At 38.5% G+C, this 16,400-nt stretch overlaps 1 protein-coding gene across 7 annotated transcripts in view; it reads left to right on the top strand.

Annotated features, from left to right (window-relative positions):
• PTK2 (protein tyrosine kinase 2) overlaps positions 1-16,400 on the top strand; it is a 289,297-nt gene that overhangs the window by 147,828 nt on the left and 125,069 nt on the right. For 4 of the 7 annotated variants that reach the window (XM_030795168.1, XM_030795167.1, XM_030795165.1 and 1 more), the window contains exon 1: positions 15,515-15,564. Coding sequence is in view for 3 of the 7 variants with exons in the window: in XM_030795169.1 (XP_030651029.1) it covers positions 5,917-6,000; positions 7,125-7,142; positions 12,426-12,482; positions 14,342-14,362; positions 15,467-15,564 (278 nt within the window). In the remaining 4 variants the exon portion in view is untranslated. Of the gene's footprint in view, positions 1-5,916; positions 6,001-7,124; positions 7,143-12,425; positions 12,483-14,341; positions 14,363-15,466; positions 15,565-16,400 lie in introns of those variants that run through there. The other 3 variants (XM_030795169.1, XM_030795171.1, XM_030795163.1) reach the window with 2 other exon arrangements.

The raw sequence follows: 16,400 nt of genomic DNA, 5'->3' as shown, positions 1-16,400 counted from the left end.
CAGACTTAATATACTCGAAAGGAACTGATATTCACGCCAAGCCTGCTTCTCTCCCCTTCTCCACTCACTAAATGGCACTGCTTTCCTTCTGGCTGGTCAGATCGTCCTTGGGGTTATTCTTGTTGCTGTTCTTTGTTTTATTCTCCCATATCCAATCTATTGACAAATCCAAATTGCTCCTGGAAATAAACTCTATACTTATATTAATTTTACCCAAGTTTTTTCCTTTAAGGTTTACACTGGGAATATATTTAGAAGACCGAGTCATAGATTGAAGTTGTCGTATATAGGTACTCTGATTAGCAGCAATTACAAGTGGATTTGTAAAGGAAAAAAGAACAGACAGTTCTTAAATTGTTTACCAGGAATTTGCATTAAAATAATATAAGTATTGGCCAGGCATGGTGGCTCACACCTGTAATGCCAACTCTTTGAGAGGCTGAGGCGGGCGGATCACCTGAGGTCAGAAGTTCCAGACCAGCCTGGCCAACATGGTGAAACCTGCCTCTATTAAAAATACAAAAATTAACCAGGTGTGGTGGCAGATGCCTGTAATCCCAGCCACTCAGGAGGCTTAAGCACGAGAATCGCTTGAACCTGGAAGGTGGAGGTTATAGTAAGCCAAGATCACGCCACTGCACTCAGCCTGGATGGACACAGCAAGACTCTCAATGATAATAATAATAATAATAAACTATTGATTGTCCATTGTTCTTTATATCACAGATTCCAGGAACGTGAAGATAATATTTTAGTGGTTTAGGTGCAGGGGGGGAAGATGCCCTTAAAAATGGTGATTTCCTTTATAGGTATAAATTTCCCTGACAGAGGATTTCAAAATAGGCAGCTAAGTGTCAGAAAGTTGTATTTTGGAGACTGATTTATTTTGATAGGTGTCCTTTTCAACTTAGCTTGTTTTTTAATTAAATTACTGACTTCAAGTTGGATGGAGCCCTTTAATGAATTGGGCAAATAAAGCATTTGCAGTTTTCAGGGCCTAGTATTTAAATATTTGAAAAGCAGGCATAGCTGGAAGGCCCAGAATAAAAATCAAGGGCCTGGTATGGTGGCTCACAGCTATAATCCCAGCACTTTGGGAGGCTGAGGCAGGCAGATTTCTTGAGCCCAGGAGTTAGAGACCAGCATGGGCAACATAGCAAAACCCTGTCTTAAAAGAAATCAAGGACCCCACTTTTTTTTTTTTTTTTTTTTTTTTAAGTCTGGGTCGCGCTCCGTTGCCCAGACTGGAGTGCAGTGGCGTGATCTTGGCTCACTGCAACCTCCGTCTCCCGGGCTCAAACAGTCCTCACACCTCACCCTCCCAAGTAGCTGTGACTATAAGCACGCACCACCACGCCTGACTAGCTTTTGTATTTTTTGTAAAGACAGTATTTTGCCGTGTTTCCCAGGCTGGTCTCCAACTCCAGAGCTCAGGTGATACGCCCACCTCTGCCTCCCCAAGTGCTGGGATTACAGGCATGAGCCACCATGCCTGGTTCCCACTTTTACGTTGAATCCTGGTTCCCCCAAAAGAGGGAAATACCATGGTGTTACCTGAAAGGGGTTCTGATCCAGACCCCAAGAGAGGGTTCTTGGCTCTGGCTGAAGAAAGAAGTTGAGGCAAATCCATAGGGTAAAATGAAAGCAAGTTTATTAAGAAAGCAAAGGAATAAAAGAATGGCTACTCCATAGGCAGAGCAGCAGTGTGGGCTGCTGGACTAAGGATACTTACAGTTATTTCTTGATTATATGCTAAACAAGGGGTGAATTATTCATGAGTTTTCTGGGAAAGAGGTGGGCAATTCCCAGAACTGAGGGTTCCTCCCCTTTTTAGACCATACAAAGTAACTTCCTGACCTTGCCATGGCATTTGTAAACTGTCATGGCATTGGTGGGAGTGTCTTTTAGCATGCTAATGCATTATAATTAGCATATAGTAAGCAGTGAGGATGACTAGAGGTCACTTTTGTCACCATCTTGGTTTTGGTGGGTTTTGGCCAGCATCTTTACCACAAGCTGTTTTATCAGCAAGGTCTTTATTATGACTTGTATCTTCTATCAACCTCCTGTCTCATCCTGTGACTTAGAATTCCTGACCTCTTGGGAACGCAGCCCAGTAGGTCTCAGTCTTATTTTACCAAGCCCCTATTCAAGATGGAGTTGTTCTGCGTCAGATGCCTCTGACAGTAGGACCAGGCTACACAATGTTCCACAGTGTTCCATGATGCAGAGACACTCCTGCGATGCTGATGGGTGACCCAACACCAATCAGCCCATTCTGCCATCTTCCATAGGAGTCTTACCCCTTGGTGGTGAGTGTTTCCTTAGCCTCCAAGTGTTCAAACTGTGCTTTTCTTATCTAAACGTGTAGAGAAAAAAGTAGCCCTCTGCAGTTATAACCATTCACTGTGACCACTATCAGCCACTCCAAAACTGCAGCTTTTGCTGGTGACTTGCCAAGTGATCACACATTGCCACACATACAAAGTTCAAGTTGTCCCTCACAGTATGGAGTACTCTCTGTCCCCAAAAGCCAAAGAGAACAAGTAACTCAGTAAAAAGGAGTGCAGAGAATGAGAAGAGTGACATCGTCTGTCATTTTTCAAAGGCTTCCTGGGAGCCTTCTAAAAGGGAATAGGTGGGATTCCAATAAGCTAGTTGAGACTGAGGTAAATCTGAACCAGCATAATCACGTAGAAAGTTGGACTGATGAGAAAGGAAAAGTTGCTCAGAGCAGCCTGAGGTGTGTGTATGTGAGGTCTGCAAAATTTATCAGTCCCAGAAAGGCAGGAGTACGGGGCTTCAGTCATGCCCTCCTCACCCCTATTCTGCACCCAGGCCCGGAGCAATTGTTGAAAGGCATTTTTTTCTTGACTAGTGGCCTTACCCATTATCTTCACATTCCTAGAATTTGTGAAACAATGTAGGAACTCTCTTTTCCTTTAGAAGGAAACATTAATATTCTGAATGACTCTTGACATCATTCAGAATAAAAGCCAGTGCCCTTACCATGAGCTTAGAGGTCTTAGACACTCTGGTACCTCACTGAGTGCATCTCAGTGCCACCTCCCCCTTCCCACTCCCAACTCTTCATCCGCTTCACCTGACCTCCCTGCTGCTCCTCAGCACGTGCTCACACTGACCTCTGCAGAGCCAAGGCCTGTGTGTCTGCTGCACTGGCCTCCCCTGATGTGTGCATGGCCCTTGCCCTCTCCTCCTGGAAGTCTTTGCAGATGACTCCCTCCATAATCACCATATTTAAAATGGTAGCCCCACCTGAAAATATTCCTTCTTCTGCTGGTTTTTCCCTAGCACTTACATGTTGACATGCCATATAATTTACTTATTTTATCTTCCTTCTCCCTTACTAGAACGCAAGCTCAATAATTTGAAAGTTTGGATTTCTATTTTGTTCACCGTTGTAACTCCAGCACCTAAATGGTATGCCTAGTTTATGGCAGGTGTTCAATAATTAAAATGATTATCTTGAATACAATAAAAGTCCTAATCCTTTTTTTGTTTTTATGATGTGTGATAATATTCTTGGTATTACTCAAAAAGAGTTGTACTTTTTTAGACAGTTCACTTTTTAAGTTAGTATAAAGAATATTCAGTCCAGTTTAGAAATGAACAGTAGAAACGTAAGAAGAGCTAGCACTTGTAGAGTGGTCGCTCTGTTCTAGGTGCCCAGAGAATCCCATGGAATCCTTTCCCAACCTCCTTAATAGAGGTAGCTTCTGTTATAACCCAGTTTTACAAATAAGAAAACTAAGCAACAGCAGTTGGGCAGTGTATCCAAGATCAGAATGAGTAATTGAGCCAGTATTTGAATCCCAACTGTCTGGCTCCAGAGCTAGTGTTCCATGTATCTTTTATTTTTCTGTAACTTTACGCTTGGAGAATGGTTGTAAGAATAGTAACATGATGTCTCATATGTTCTTTCCTCCATTTCACTATGTTTATATTTTGGCTCACTTGCTTTATCACTCTATAGGTTTTTTTGCTGTTGTTGTTAGTTTGTTTCCTTCAACCATGTGAAAACAAGTTACAGACATGGTGCCGCTTATAAACATTTCAGTGTGTGTTTAAGACCAAAGGTATCACCTTATATGATGAGAGTATAATTATCAAAATCAGGAAATTTAATACTGAAGAAATGCTCTTATCCACAGTCCAAATTACTTCATGCCAATAATGTTCCGTATCACTATTGCTTCCTGATCTTTCCCTTCCCCAGCCCCCAGTGCAAAATCCATCCCGCATCACACAGTCCGTCCAGTTGTCAGGCCCATCTTGGCGAGACAAGGTCTCCCTCTGTCACCAGACAGGAGTTCAGAGGCTCTGCGTCTGTGGTCCAGGCTCTACCTCCTGGCTCCAGCAGTCCTCCCAACTCAGCCTCCTCAATAGCTGGGGCCGCAGGTGTGTGACACCACACCTGGCTAATTTTTGAATTTTTTTGTAGAGACAGGGTCTTGCTATGTTACACAGGCTGGCAGGCCCATCCTCTTAACCGAGAGACCAGTTTATGCTTTCCTCTAGGGCCATCATATGCAAAGTCCAGAAATTTAGTGTGTGTAAAGGTAGCTTTTCAAGTCAAGCAATAAGATGAAATCGTCAGTAAATGTTATTTGGATCAGCCGGGCGCGGTGGCTCATGCCTGTAATCACAGCACTTTGGGAGGCCAATGTGGGCGGATCACCTGAGGTCAGGAGTTTGAGACCAACCTGGCCAACATGGTGAAACCCTGACTCTACTGAAAAAAAAAATACAAAAATTACCTGGGCTTGGTAGCAGGTGCCTGTAATCCCAGCTACTCGGGAGGCTGAAGCAGGAGAATTGCTTGAACCCGGAGGCAGAGGTTGCAGTGAGCCAAGATCATGCCATTGCACTCCAGCTTGGGGGACAAGAGCGAGACTTTGTCTCAGAAAAAAAAAAAAAAAATGTTAATAGGATCAAAGCATACCGTTTGAAAAATAATACTGCAGTGTACATTTCTGTTCTCATTTCTGTTGCTAATATATTGACAATGTCAATAAGATTGTTACCATCTTGATGGGCAAACAGTCCTGACCCTTGTTTGTGGGTCCATACTTCTGATCTTTCTTTATGATACCCTGTGAATATGCAGCTAAATGATGTTACCTGTGTCTGTCATATGTTAATGACTGCTGCATCTTAAAGGGCTACATCCCGGCATCCCTGGCTTTGACTTCACTTTCACACTTGTCCACTATTGCCATTACCATACTGCAATTGCTGCTTATTTTCTCATTTTGCTATATGCTTCTGGAGAGCTGAGATGTGTCGTATTGATCCAGCTTTTTGACTCTTAAATGAGTTTTGAGTACATGAATGAGTGAGCAAATGAATCAATAATGCTAGTAGAGGTTTTGCAACCTGTGTTTTCAAAGATCCTCATCACCAGTTTTTATGTTAAGGTAATTTATGTAAAGTATATAACTCAAGAGCCGTGAGTGTCTTTGCTAATGATTTGGGGAAAGTTGTTCGTAAAACTCTTTCACAAATGAAAATCTGCTATTTTTCTGCTATGGTTGAATGTTAAATGTTCACAAGAGTCTTGAATTATGTATTGGTCTTTGTTTTTTCTTTTAAATGTTGTCATTTGGAAAAATATCTGAATGTTCAATTGGCTGGTTCTACAGAGCTGGAAGAGTCTTATGTCTTGTTTCTGTATCAAGTGCTAATCTACAGGAAATTAAATTTTAAAATATTAGTATGTTTTTTAAAACTCAAGTCAATCATAGTAAGAATTAAGGCATGCCAATAGTCAAAATAAAAGCATTGCAATTTTGTATCTGTTTTTATAGATAAGCCTTTAAATGTAACAAAAGTTGTCTTTTGTATTGAAATAATTTGTTTCTATTTTTCTCTTTCCCCTCTTGCCTCTTTATAAAGGAGTCAGTCACTGCCAACATAAAGTTAAGAAAGCTAGGCGCTTTCTCCCTTTGGTCTTCTGTTCCCATGATCCTCCTTCTACGGGTACTGCACTCATATTTGCACAGGCTCTCTTATTAACCAGAGCACTCCAGAGAAACTAACTCAAACTTGATGCTTATAGATTATCCTGAACAGATCATAGCTTTATTGAATATTAGTATATGTGCTGTTCATTGTTCAGAAGCAATAAGGGGATTGGGGTGGGGGCAAGGTTTTATGTCTGACTGTTTTTGGGTTACTCTCTTGAATAGAAGATTTTTTGTTTGCCTGTTTGCTGGTTTTTAAATGCATGACAGGGCAAGAAGTCGCTTCTCAGTTTCATTTGTGTTGTTGGAGTGTTTTCCCACAGAGGTCAGCAGGATCACACTTTTTGCATCATGGATTTCCTAATATAGCATGCAACCGAATGAAGGAGAGTGGCCAAAGTGACTCCCTAGTTGTCTGCTTTTCATGCTTTGGGGACAGATATTTCGGGCTGCTGCATAGTAGAGGCAGTTATGCCATTTGGAGCATTTTCTAGGAAAGCAAAGATTATTTATAATAATTGAAACAGTAATTTCTCCCAACTATTCAAAACAACATTTCTTCTGTGCAAACTTAAATGGGAACCTTCGTTGTCAGCAGAGCTTCAAGTACTGCACTCCCCACAGTTTATAGTAGTGGACCTGGCCTGTGTCTGCCTTGTAATAGTTAAATCCCCCTGGCTTATTGGAATGGGCTTGCTGAGGGCTTATTCTCTTCTTATCACTAAACATACAGATTAATGACTAGTTTGTTTGCATTTTTATCTGAGGGGACACAAGTTCCCTTTGAGGAAGGTAGAAACCATTTTTAAAATTTAATTGTAAGAGGCAGTCAAATTAACTTTGCTTAGTGTGGCAGAATCCAGTTTACACTCTAATACTTTAGCTGTGTAACTTCATGTAATACATTGACAGCTTTAAACTTGGCATTATGCCCTCAAATTCAAGTAAACATGCTACCACTACAGTCTTTCTTTATCTTTTGAATTAAACCCTGGGGGGTAATTTTTTTTTTATTTTTCTTACACTTTGGTTTACTTGTCATTTTAATAGTGTTTTCCCCTCTCTTCCCTCTTCTCCTTCCTATGTCTCCCTCCCTCTGTTCCCTACTTCCCTTTCTTTGCATGCCACCTGGATCTGCAGATGAAATTAGTGGGGACGGTAATATTTATTTTCACATTTGTGTTACTGCTATGAGATAATTATTTATGAAAATAAATGTAGTTTAGTATTTAATGAAAGGCAAAATGTGCTTTTGATCCAACAGAACCAAGTACAAAATGGTATGCAAAGTATTTTAAAAATTGCTTAGGGCTTTGGCATGGAAAGGATAACTATCAATTTCTTAATCACATTTTAGTGGTAAGTTTGAGTTGTATGTATTCCTAGTAAATTTTCTAGATTTCATTATTAAAACTTTGAGAGTTCTTAAAAAATGTCAAAAGCAAAATTAGTAACACTTGAAAGCTGTAAATGGTAGAAGTCCATACACTCTGTTTCCCAAGTATAGTATCTGTGTGATAATTCTTAGTTTGGGAATGAGATAGTAGAAAGGAAAGAATGAAAAATGATTTTAAAGACTCACAGAAACTAACGGAATTAGGGAAATATCAGCAACAATGATAATTGGTTTTTCAAATAGTTGATAGCATTTAAGGTAGAAATTTAAAAATTTAAAATCACATTCTATGTCTTAACATTTCCCATCTACTTCATATACTGCTTGCATGAAACTTCATCCTCCTTTATACTAAAGGAGTAAGATTTTATAAACAAATTAAGAAGGAATTGTATTTTTTTCTCCTGATTAAATGAAAGAATGCTTTTACTGAAGATTTCACTTATGTTCATTTTTGTAATGGGATAGAGATATTGATAACTTGAGTATAACAAGCTAAGCAATTTCAGTAAAAGGTCTTAAAAGTGCGTGTTCTATACAGGATTTGAAGTCAGATTTGAGCTTCATTTTTAGATTGATTCTGGATAATAATCAATTAGCAGCTGCAATTCATTGAGAGCTTTCTGCACGTGACACTTTACTGACTTGATTCCTAATTCTCACAGCAGTCATTCAGAATATCACTGGGTATTGTCCTCACTGTTTTGCAGGTGAGGAAAGTGATAATCAGAGGATTAAGAGAGACTCTAAGGCTGCTAGAGGCCAGTGGTCAGGTCTTAGGCTCCAGCCTTGCCCTTTTTCCACTGCCCCATCTAGTCAGCAACTGACTAGCTGAGGGATTACGAGCAAATTGCTTCATCTCTTGGGTCTTCATCTGGGAAAGGTCTCAAGTGGTTGTTGTGAGGATTACTCTGTAAGCATCAAAATTTAGATAAATGTCTGCAAACATTTTTGTGTATTTTCCCACCTGTGAATTTCTCAATACTGTGAATTAGCCAGGGCAAGTGTACTTAACCCATTTTACAGGTGAATAAGCTGAGCCTTAAGGATAGTCACTTGGTCTTGGTCAGTAAGGGCCATGGACCAAATATGGCCCACCTGTTTTTGTATGCTACAGTTTCTTGCCTGTGAAATAGGGATGGTGATCATAGTACAACCTCAAAGAATTTTGCTGAGGATTAAATGACAATATATGTAATTATTTACAACAGCATCTAGTATGTGGTAAGCTCCCAATAATATGATTAGTATCAATGTCATTATTAAATATAGGATGCAGACCTAGCTTCATTTGTGCCCAGGCCTTTGAACCTGTTTCCTTTTTTCTTTGTATTTTCCTTATCTTTTGAATTAAACCTTGGGGGGTAATTTCCGTTTTCCTTCAACTATGTTACACTAACATGTGGAGGGCCCAGGAAGTTTCAGGCTGGTCTCCAATTTTTTACGACCCTTGAGTATGTAAAAATACCTATCGTATCAGTGTGATACTAGCTTACAATCCTAAAAGCCAGGAAAGAAAAGCAAAATACAACCAAATCAATGTCAAGAATTCTTGGGAAGGCTGGGTGCAGTGGCTCCTGCCTGTATTCTCAGCATTCTGGGATTACACTTGAGCCCAGGAATTCGAGACCAGCGTGGGCAACATGGCAAAACCCCATTTCTACAAAACGTACAAAAAATTAGCAGGCATGGCAGCGCATGCCTGTAGTCCCAGCTATTTGGGAGGCTGAATTGGGAGGATCACTTCAGCCCAGGAGGTGAAGGCTGCAGTGAGTCAAGATTGCACCACTGTACTCCACTCTAGGCGACAGAGCAAGAACCTGTCTTCAAAAAAAGGAAAAAAAAAAGAATTCTTAGAAATATGCACCAGATATTGCCACTTGAAAACTTGTATGTTGAAGGTTATAAACTTTTGCAGATCGTGTACCTGCAACATTGTTGATTTTACTCCATGAATTCTCTATTCACATTGCATCATAGTACACACACCTGCACCCCAAATATAAGTAATTCCCAGACAGCTTTGATACAGCCCCAGAGATTTTACATACAATTCATATAGCCAAAAAAAAAAAGAAATTTACAGGTTTTCTCTTGTGATTGTATAAATTAATTGAAATGTATGCAACATATTTTCCACGATGTGTGCTAGCCTGATACATATTAGCCTATTTATTTTACTCCTTCACAATTATTTTAGAGGTTGGTATCTCTACTGAGGATTTTATAAAACGAGACAGTCCTTGAAGGACTGCTGTCAAACCAAAAAGATTGGCTGAGAGTATCAGCACACAGGAATCCTAGATCCTCAACTGCCAGGTCCCTTTCAGAGAGCCCTCAGAAGAAGCAAAACAATAAGAGGAGCTACTGTTGCTTGATGATCTGTTATGTGCAGGGCACATCTCAACTTTCTGTTGTGTCTCCTGTAATCCTCGTAACAATGCTGCAAGGTGGATGATGTTATTTTACCCACAAGGGCACAGCTGAAGCATTGCCAGGTGAAGTGACTTTCCAAAGCTCAAGCAGTTTTCCCCAAATGGGCTTGTGTATTTTGTCCCATGTATTGCAGCTCTACCATTCACTTATGCGCTGCCTCACACAGATTAAATCCTTTGCCTCAGTTTCTTGGGGGTATAGCGTTCCTTTACTGATTGCTGCAGTGCATTCATTCTTTTGGTTTAGCATGTGTTTCTTGAGGGGCCTTCTCTGTGCTAGGCACTGTTTTAGCTGCTGAGGACACAGTGTTGAGCAAGATACATGAAGGTTCCACTCTGGTGTCTGTTCCATTCTGGAGTGGTGGGCATACAGTTCACAGGAAACAAAATTATATCAGGTTGTTATAGGTAATGAGGAAAATGAGTCAGGGAACATGATTAAAAACAGTGGGATGGGGGCAAATTAGTTTGGGGAGAGATCTCTGAATAGGTAGCTAAAACCAGAATTGGCTCTAGGCCAACATAAGCTTTGGTGCATGGTAAAGCCCTCAGTTGGAGGTCACTGCCACTGGTGTTAGCAGCAGCTTTATGCCCTTCTTCATTAGGGCAGTAGACACCTGTCACCTGATAGACCTGGGCTTCTGAACAGGCTTTTAATGAACGTTTGCAGCCATATGAAGCTGTGGTGACAAGTGCAAAACATCTGCTTAGTAACACCATGAGCTACGTGCAGGGTTGTAGAGACTCTTCAGCAGTTTGGGTAACAGGGCAGCTGGGGAAGGGAAGCAGAGGTGCAGAGTTTGAGTGGCTCTCTCTCCCAAAATCCTGCTGCAGCAGGGCCAACACATGTGCTTTACTTCTAAAGGCACGTGCTTTATATGAAAAGGAGGCAGTGAGGGTGCTAGGGCTGTTGTGTGGAAAGGCAGCTTTAGTTGCATTCATTTTCTGAGGAGAGCATCACAAGGTTGAGCATGTTAAACTGTGGAATCAAAAGAGAAATGATTGCAAATGGCCATTTGTGTGGATTCTGTTGCCTTAGCTGTTAGAGTAGATTCCTCCCCTGCTTAGTCTTTCTTGCTGCAAGTGTGTTAGCAGCTTCCTTCCATCCCCAAATTTTCTTTTACAGGGTCTTTTGTTAAGCCATCTTACACAGAAGCAGAGCTATAGGCCTACAGATGCCAATTTACTGTTGTTAGTATTCGCTGAGAACAGATTAAGAGGGAGAAATACAGAAATAAAAGAATGTATGATTTGGAGTCTGTTAAAACTTTTTTAATCTTATGAGTATTCTTGTAAATGTATAAGAATAATACAGATTATCTACCTGTCATATAGGACTTAGGAATAGTTTACAAATAATAACTGTCTTAAAGAGAATTGATTTATTGGTGTTATATTCTGCTTCCCCAACTTTTTTTTTTTACTGTAACCACTTTTAACGATGATTACACAATAAGAAGTGAATTCTTCCACTTGTAGATTTGATCTCAGTCATTACCATAGATGTGGAATGATTGATATCCCAGTGACTGTAAACCATATATATTCTCTATTTTCTTTGAATTCTATACCTTTAATATCTGAATGCAGTAATAAGGCATCACAGAAGAAAGAATTTGTAGCTTTTAGTTTTGTTGGTGTTAAACAAGGATGCTAGGTCAAGATAGAGCTCCTTGGAAATGATGCATCACAAAGTACTGTCCCTGCTTTACTGACTCACAAGAATGGCCCAGCAGTTAAAATCCTTATACGTGGAGTAGCTGAAGATTTTCCTTTTTCCAGAAAGAGAAAAAAGACAAGGCTGAAGTGATTTTTTCAGTATAGTTGTTACCCACATGAGTGACTGTTTTCTTCAGATGGGTATTTTTAAATTTCCCATTAATACAGTGGTGGACTTTTAAGTTGGTGTATTACCCAAAAAGAGTAGGTAGATACATTGGAACTTCTTGGCATGATCTCAGAAAACCTCATTTTAATATGCTGCTTATTCTCCTTTTTTTCTTTTTAGATCTACATTAATTTTTTGACATTAATGCCTAAAATATCTGAGTTGAAAAGTTAGGAAACAAATTCCTGTTGCATTTCCCAACCCTGAGCAAATGGAATGAATTAGCACAGTTAATCTCAAAAATTGGGCTGCCATTTATTTTCTAAGGGTTCCGTTCAGATTATGCTGTCAAATCTAATTGTTAATAAAATCAGATACTGTGTTTTGTAAATACCAGTCTTATTTGAAGAAAGCCCAGTAGACAACTGTAGTTTTAAACATGTATTTGGTGTAGTTGAGGAAGAGCTTTGCGGTTGGTAGATTGATTAATTTGAAGCATATACATAGTTGTTTCATGTCTTTCTGTTTTTTACAAGGGCTTTCTGTGTTAGCCCTGTTTGCTCTCCGATAAACAAGTCTGTGTATTATAACGTATTGGACAATGATGTCACTTTTATTTCCATAAATGACTCATGTGTGAGCAAAATTTGAGTAATAGTGTTTTAAGAATATTTCAGCATAGTAGAGGATTTAAGCAGATCGCTTTGCCTATTTTAATTATATGAAATACCAGGAGGTCAGCTGTTTAACCTCTTTCAACATATCTGTTTCTTTTCCTGCAGAAACAGATGATTATGCTGAGATTATAGATGAAGAAGATACTTACACCATGCCCTCAAGTAAGTAAACTTCTGATTTTGTTCTTGCTCAGACTTGACAGATGCCTCCTTACATTTAAAAGTTATTGATACTTAAACTGTCTTTTTAGAGCCATTTTTAATACTTCCTTGGGTGCTGAACAGAAATACTCTTTTCAACCTTTACCATTCTATATTACTTACATATGCCCACTCTAAGATCAGAAGCCTAAAACTCAAATATCTGTAATAATTTTTAGTTACAGGATTTTTATAATCTTGTTTTCTGACTCTATCATAATAGAACCTTTATTGATTAGGGTATTTTCTGTCTGTAGAAAATTAGCATTATTGGTTAAGTATATATGTGAATGTATGTGTATGTACACACACAATATATATACATATATGTATAATACACGTACATACACACACATGTATACCCATACATTCACACACATATATTCAAAGATTTGCTTTTTCCCCCTTGAAATTGTTTATTCTTTGTTGCCATTGACTAACCAATACAAATAACTTGTAACCATCGTCAGTCTGTACACCTCAGGGGTGGGAGGTGTGGGGAGAGAAACAGAACTCTTAAAGGACCTTCATACAGCCTGGAAATGTCAAGATTCTGCTTCTCTCTGTGATGTGCAGCTTGTTGATTAAGGAAAATCTTGAAGCCCCAGGTCTCATCTTGGAGTGTATAGTCTCCAGATCTTGAATTGGGTAAACTCTTGAAATTTCATTTGCAAAAAAAAATTTATTTCTTAATTTAATTTTCTTATTTTTTTAATGTTCCACACAGTACTGACTTGAGTATAAAAAAAAAAAATTAAACCTGCCTTTTAAAGAGTCTTCAGAAGTCTTAGTAGTTAATTCAAAATCTGAATGTCCTGATTTCAGTAGAGCTATATATATTTGTAAAATAAATGTTATAGGTAACAATAAAAAGCCTTATTCTATTGTATAAATATTCTTGTAAATATTCTTGTTTGGATTTTCTGTATACATTGAGGAGGCATTACCAGAATGAAGAGAAACAATCCATTGTTGCCTTTCAAGTGTGCATTGTGCCCTGTGGACCCATGTCCCCTTTCAGGAGCTTCTTGACTAGAGAGTTATTCGAAAGAGGCCAGAGCTGAAACTTGTGTGTACATTTTGATTGCCAGTATCAGTTTGGAAAAATGTTTAAACTTAGGTTTAACTTTTTGGCATGGTGGCTCACATCTGTAATCTCAGCACTTTGGGAGACAGAGGCAGGAGAATTGTTTGAGTCTAAGAGTACGTTACCAACCTAGGTGACATAACAAGATCCTGTCTCTACCAAAAACGAAATAAATTAGGCGGGCGTGGTAGTACGCACCTGTTGTTTCAGCTACTCAGGGGGCCTGAGGTGTGAGGATTGCATGAGCCTGTGAGGTCGAGGCTGCAGTGAGCCCTGATTGCACCATTGCACTTTGGCCTGGGCAACAGAGTGAGACCCTGTCTCAGAAAAACAAAAAAAGAAAACAAAAACCACCAAAACACTTGTTTACTTTTTTGATTAGCCATATAGTTACTTGTATATTCCTGCAGATAATCCAGTTTTTATTTGTATATTTATTATTTATAGTTGAGCAGTAAATGTCCAACATGGCTTTCATCCATAACTGACAAAAATAAGTTATAGGAACTCGATAAGATAGGAACTTAAAAGCATTGTTTAACTAACATTGAGTTAACTTGAAGATATTTAGTTTTTACTTGTATTTAGTTCTTTAAAATCCATATTTGTGGTTAAAATATTTTAAAAATTAAGTATTATTGAAATATTCTCCAAGTTTGTGTTGTTAACCTAATTGCTATTAGTTATTTCTAAGCAAGGTCTTCAATTTTTTTCTCTCTTAATTGCAATACAGAAAGCTATGGAATAGATGAAGGTAACAGGATTCCTTTAAATTAACTGCATTTGCTTGCAATTGCAACCTATGGAGTGATATGGGATGTTTCAGTTTTTGGTTAACTTATTTTTAAACTATTTGTCATTGGTTTACTCATACTGTTAAATCAATGGAACTACTAGCTAAAGTGATTTTAAAGAGGAAAATAACTATCTAAATTTTGGGTTGAATGTTCTGTGTTTATAATTTCATAAACCAGGGAGAACATGTAAAAATACTTGGCTCTTGGTGTATTTCATTGGTGATTACACTACTGGAATATATATGCGATAACCTATGGAGATGAGTTTCTTACCTGAAATAAATCAAAATACCAAGTAGCTAAATGGGTTATAATTGAATCCATTACGTTCCTAATGGGCATTTTCTTTCCATGTGCCTCAAAAACCTACTGAATAATCGATTTTGTATATTACAATAACAGTATATTAATTTGAGGCACATGGTCTCAAAAGTATAAAGTATTTATGATTTGTAATGTTGATATGTCCAACCTTGATTCTGAGTCATCTAATTTTGAAATTAGTTTTGAGAAACTACCTCTTTAAACTCTTTTAGCTCCATGAGTAATATAGAGATAGGATTATCATGAAGTGGAAAACTCTTAAACTTTCAAAACACAAAGTTTACTTATGACATAATTTTGTTGCTTCCATATTTACAAACTGTAGTTATTTGTAAAATAATTGCTTTAATAACTGTGCTTTTATAGCCTTCATATATTAATACCTAAACTAATAGTTCTTAATAGTTAAGCATATAATTTAATAGTTAGGGCAATTATTTAGAAAACTATCAAATAGATATAAAATAAATCAGAAATTTAAAAACTCCTAGGAACAACATGAAAAATATCTACCTTTAGTAGAATTCATTGTTTCCGTAGTTCTTCTAATACCATAACTAATTACATGAATTCCTGTTAAAATATTGTTTAAGAGAATTCCACTGTTTAAAGCATTTTCATAGATTGATGTGCCACAGATGAAATTTTACTTATGGATGATCAAGAAACACGTCAAGTGTTAGTTCTGCATTCGGAGTATTTTACTTAAGTATTGATGTGTGAATTATGTTTTACAGCCAGGGATTATGAGATTCAAAGAGAAAGAATAGAACTTGGACGATGTATTGGAGAAGGCCAATTTGGAGATGTACATCAAGGCGTTTATATGAGCCCAGTAAGTCTTTTAAGACTACCAAACAACTAGACTAATTTTGACTATTTAAGTTTAAATTGCTTTTGCTTGTCTTCATGAGTCCTTAATTCTTCCAGGTATTAATATTTACAGGTGTCTTTTATAAAGCTCTTCATAAATGTCAGCTTATACTTGGCATATTCAGAAACCAAAAAATGGCAACATTAGCTCCTACAAGGTTGGGCCTGTCTTTTATTCATTTTAATCTTTCAGCCTTTGTCATCAGTAATAGTTTTTATAGGTGACTGTTCTTTGGATGGAATTAGCAAATCAGATGAGAGTCAGAAACAGCCAGTATACCTACTTACCCGCATTTTTGAGAAAGAAATGTTAATTTGCCCCAGTTTACCCTCCAAAAGAGATCAATAAATTTTTAAATGATTGCTTTAATAATAGCTTGATGAGGTATCATTTGCTTACTATGAAGTTCACTCTTTTAAAGTGTACAATTCAGTGCTTTTCAGTGTATTCACAAAGTTGTGCAGCTATCACCACTGTCAATTGGAACATTTTCTTCACCTCAAAAAGAAACTTTAGGCCAGGCGCAGTGGCTCACGCTTGTAATCCCAGCACTTTGGGAGGCCGAGGCGGGTGGATCACGAGGTCAGGAGATCGAGACCACGGTGAAACCCCGTCTCTACTAAAAATACAAAAAATTAGTGGGGCGTGGTGGCGGGCGCCTGTAGTCCCAGCTACTCGGAGAGGCTGAGGCAGGAGAATGGCGTGAACCCGGGAGGCGGAGCTTGCAGTGAGCTGAGATTGCGCCACTGCAGTCTGGCGTGGGTGAAAGAGCGAGACTCCGTCTCAAAAAAAAAAAA

Source organism: Nomascus leucogenys, chromosome 16 (genome assembly GCF_006542625.1).
Source record: "Nomascus leucogenys isolate Asia chromosome 16, Asia_NLE_v1, whole genome shotgun sequence".
NCBI lineage: Eukaryota > Metazoa > Chordata > Mammalia > Primates > Hylobatidae > Nomascus > Nomascus leucogenys.
Note: the sequence above shows the minus strand (reverse complement) of the source record. Positions and strands in the feature narration are given on the sequence as shown.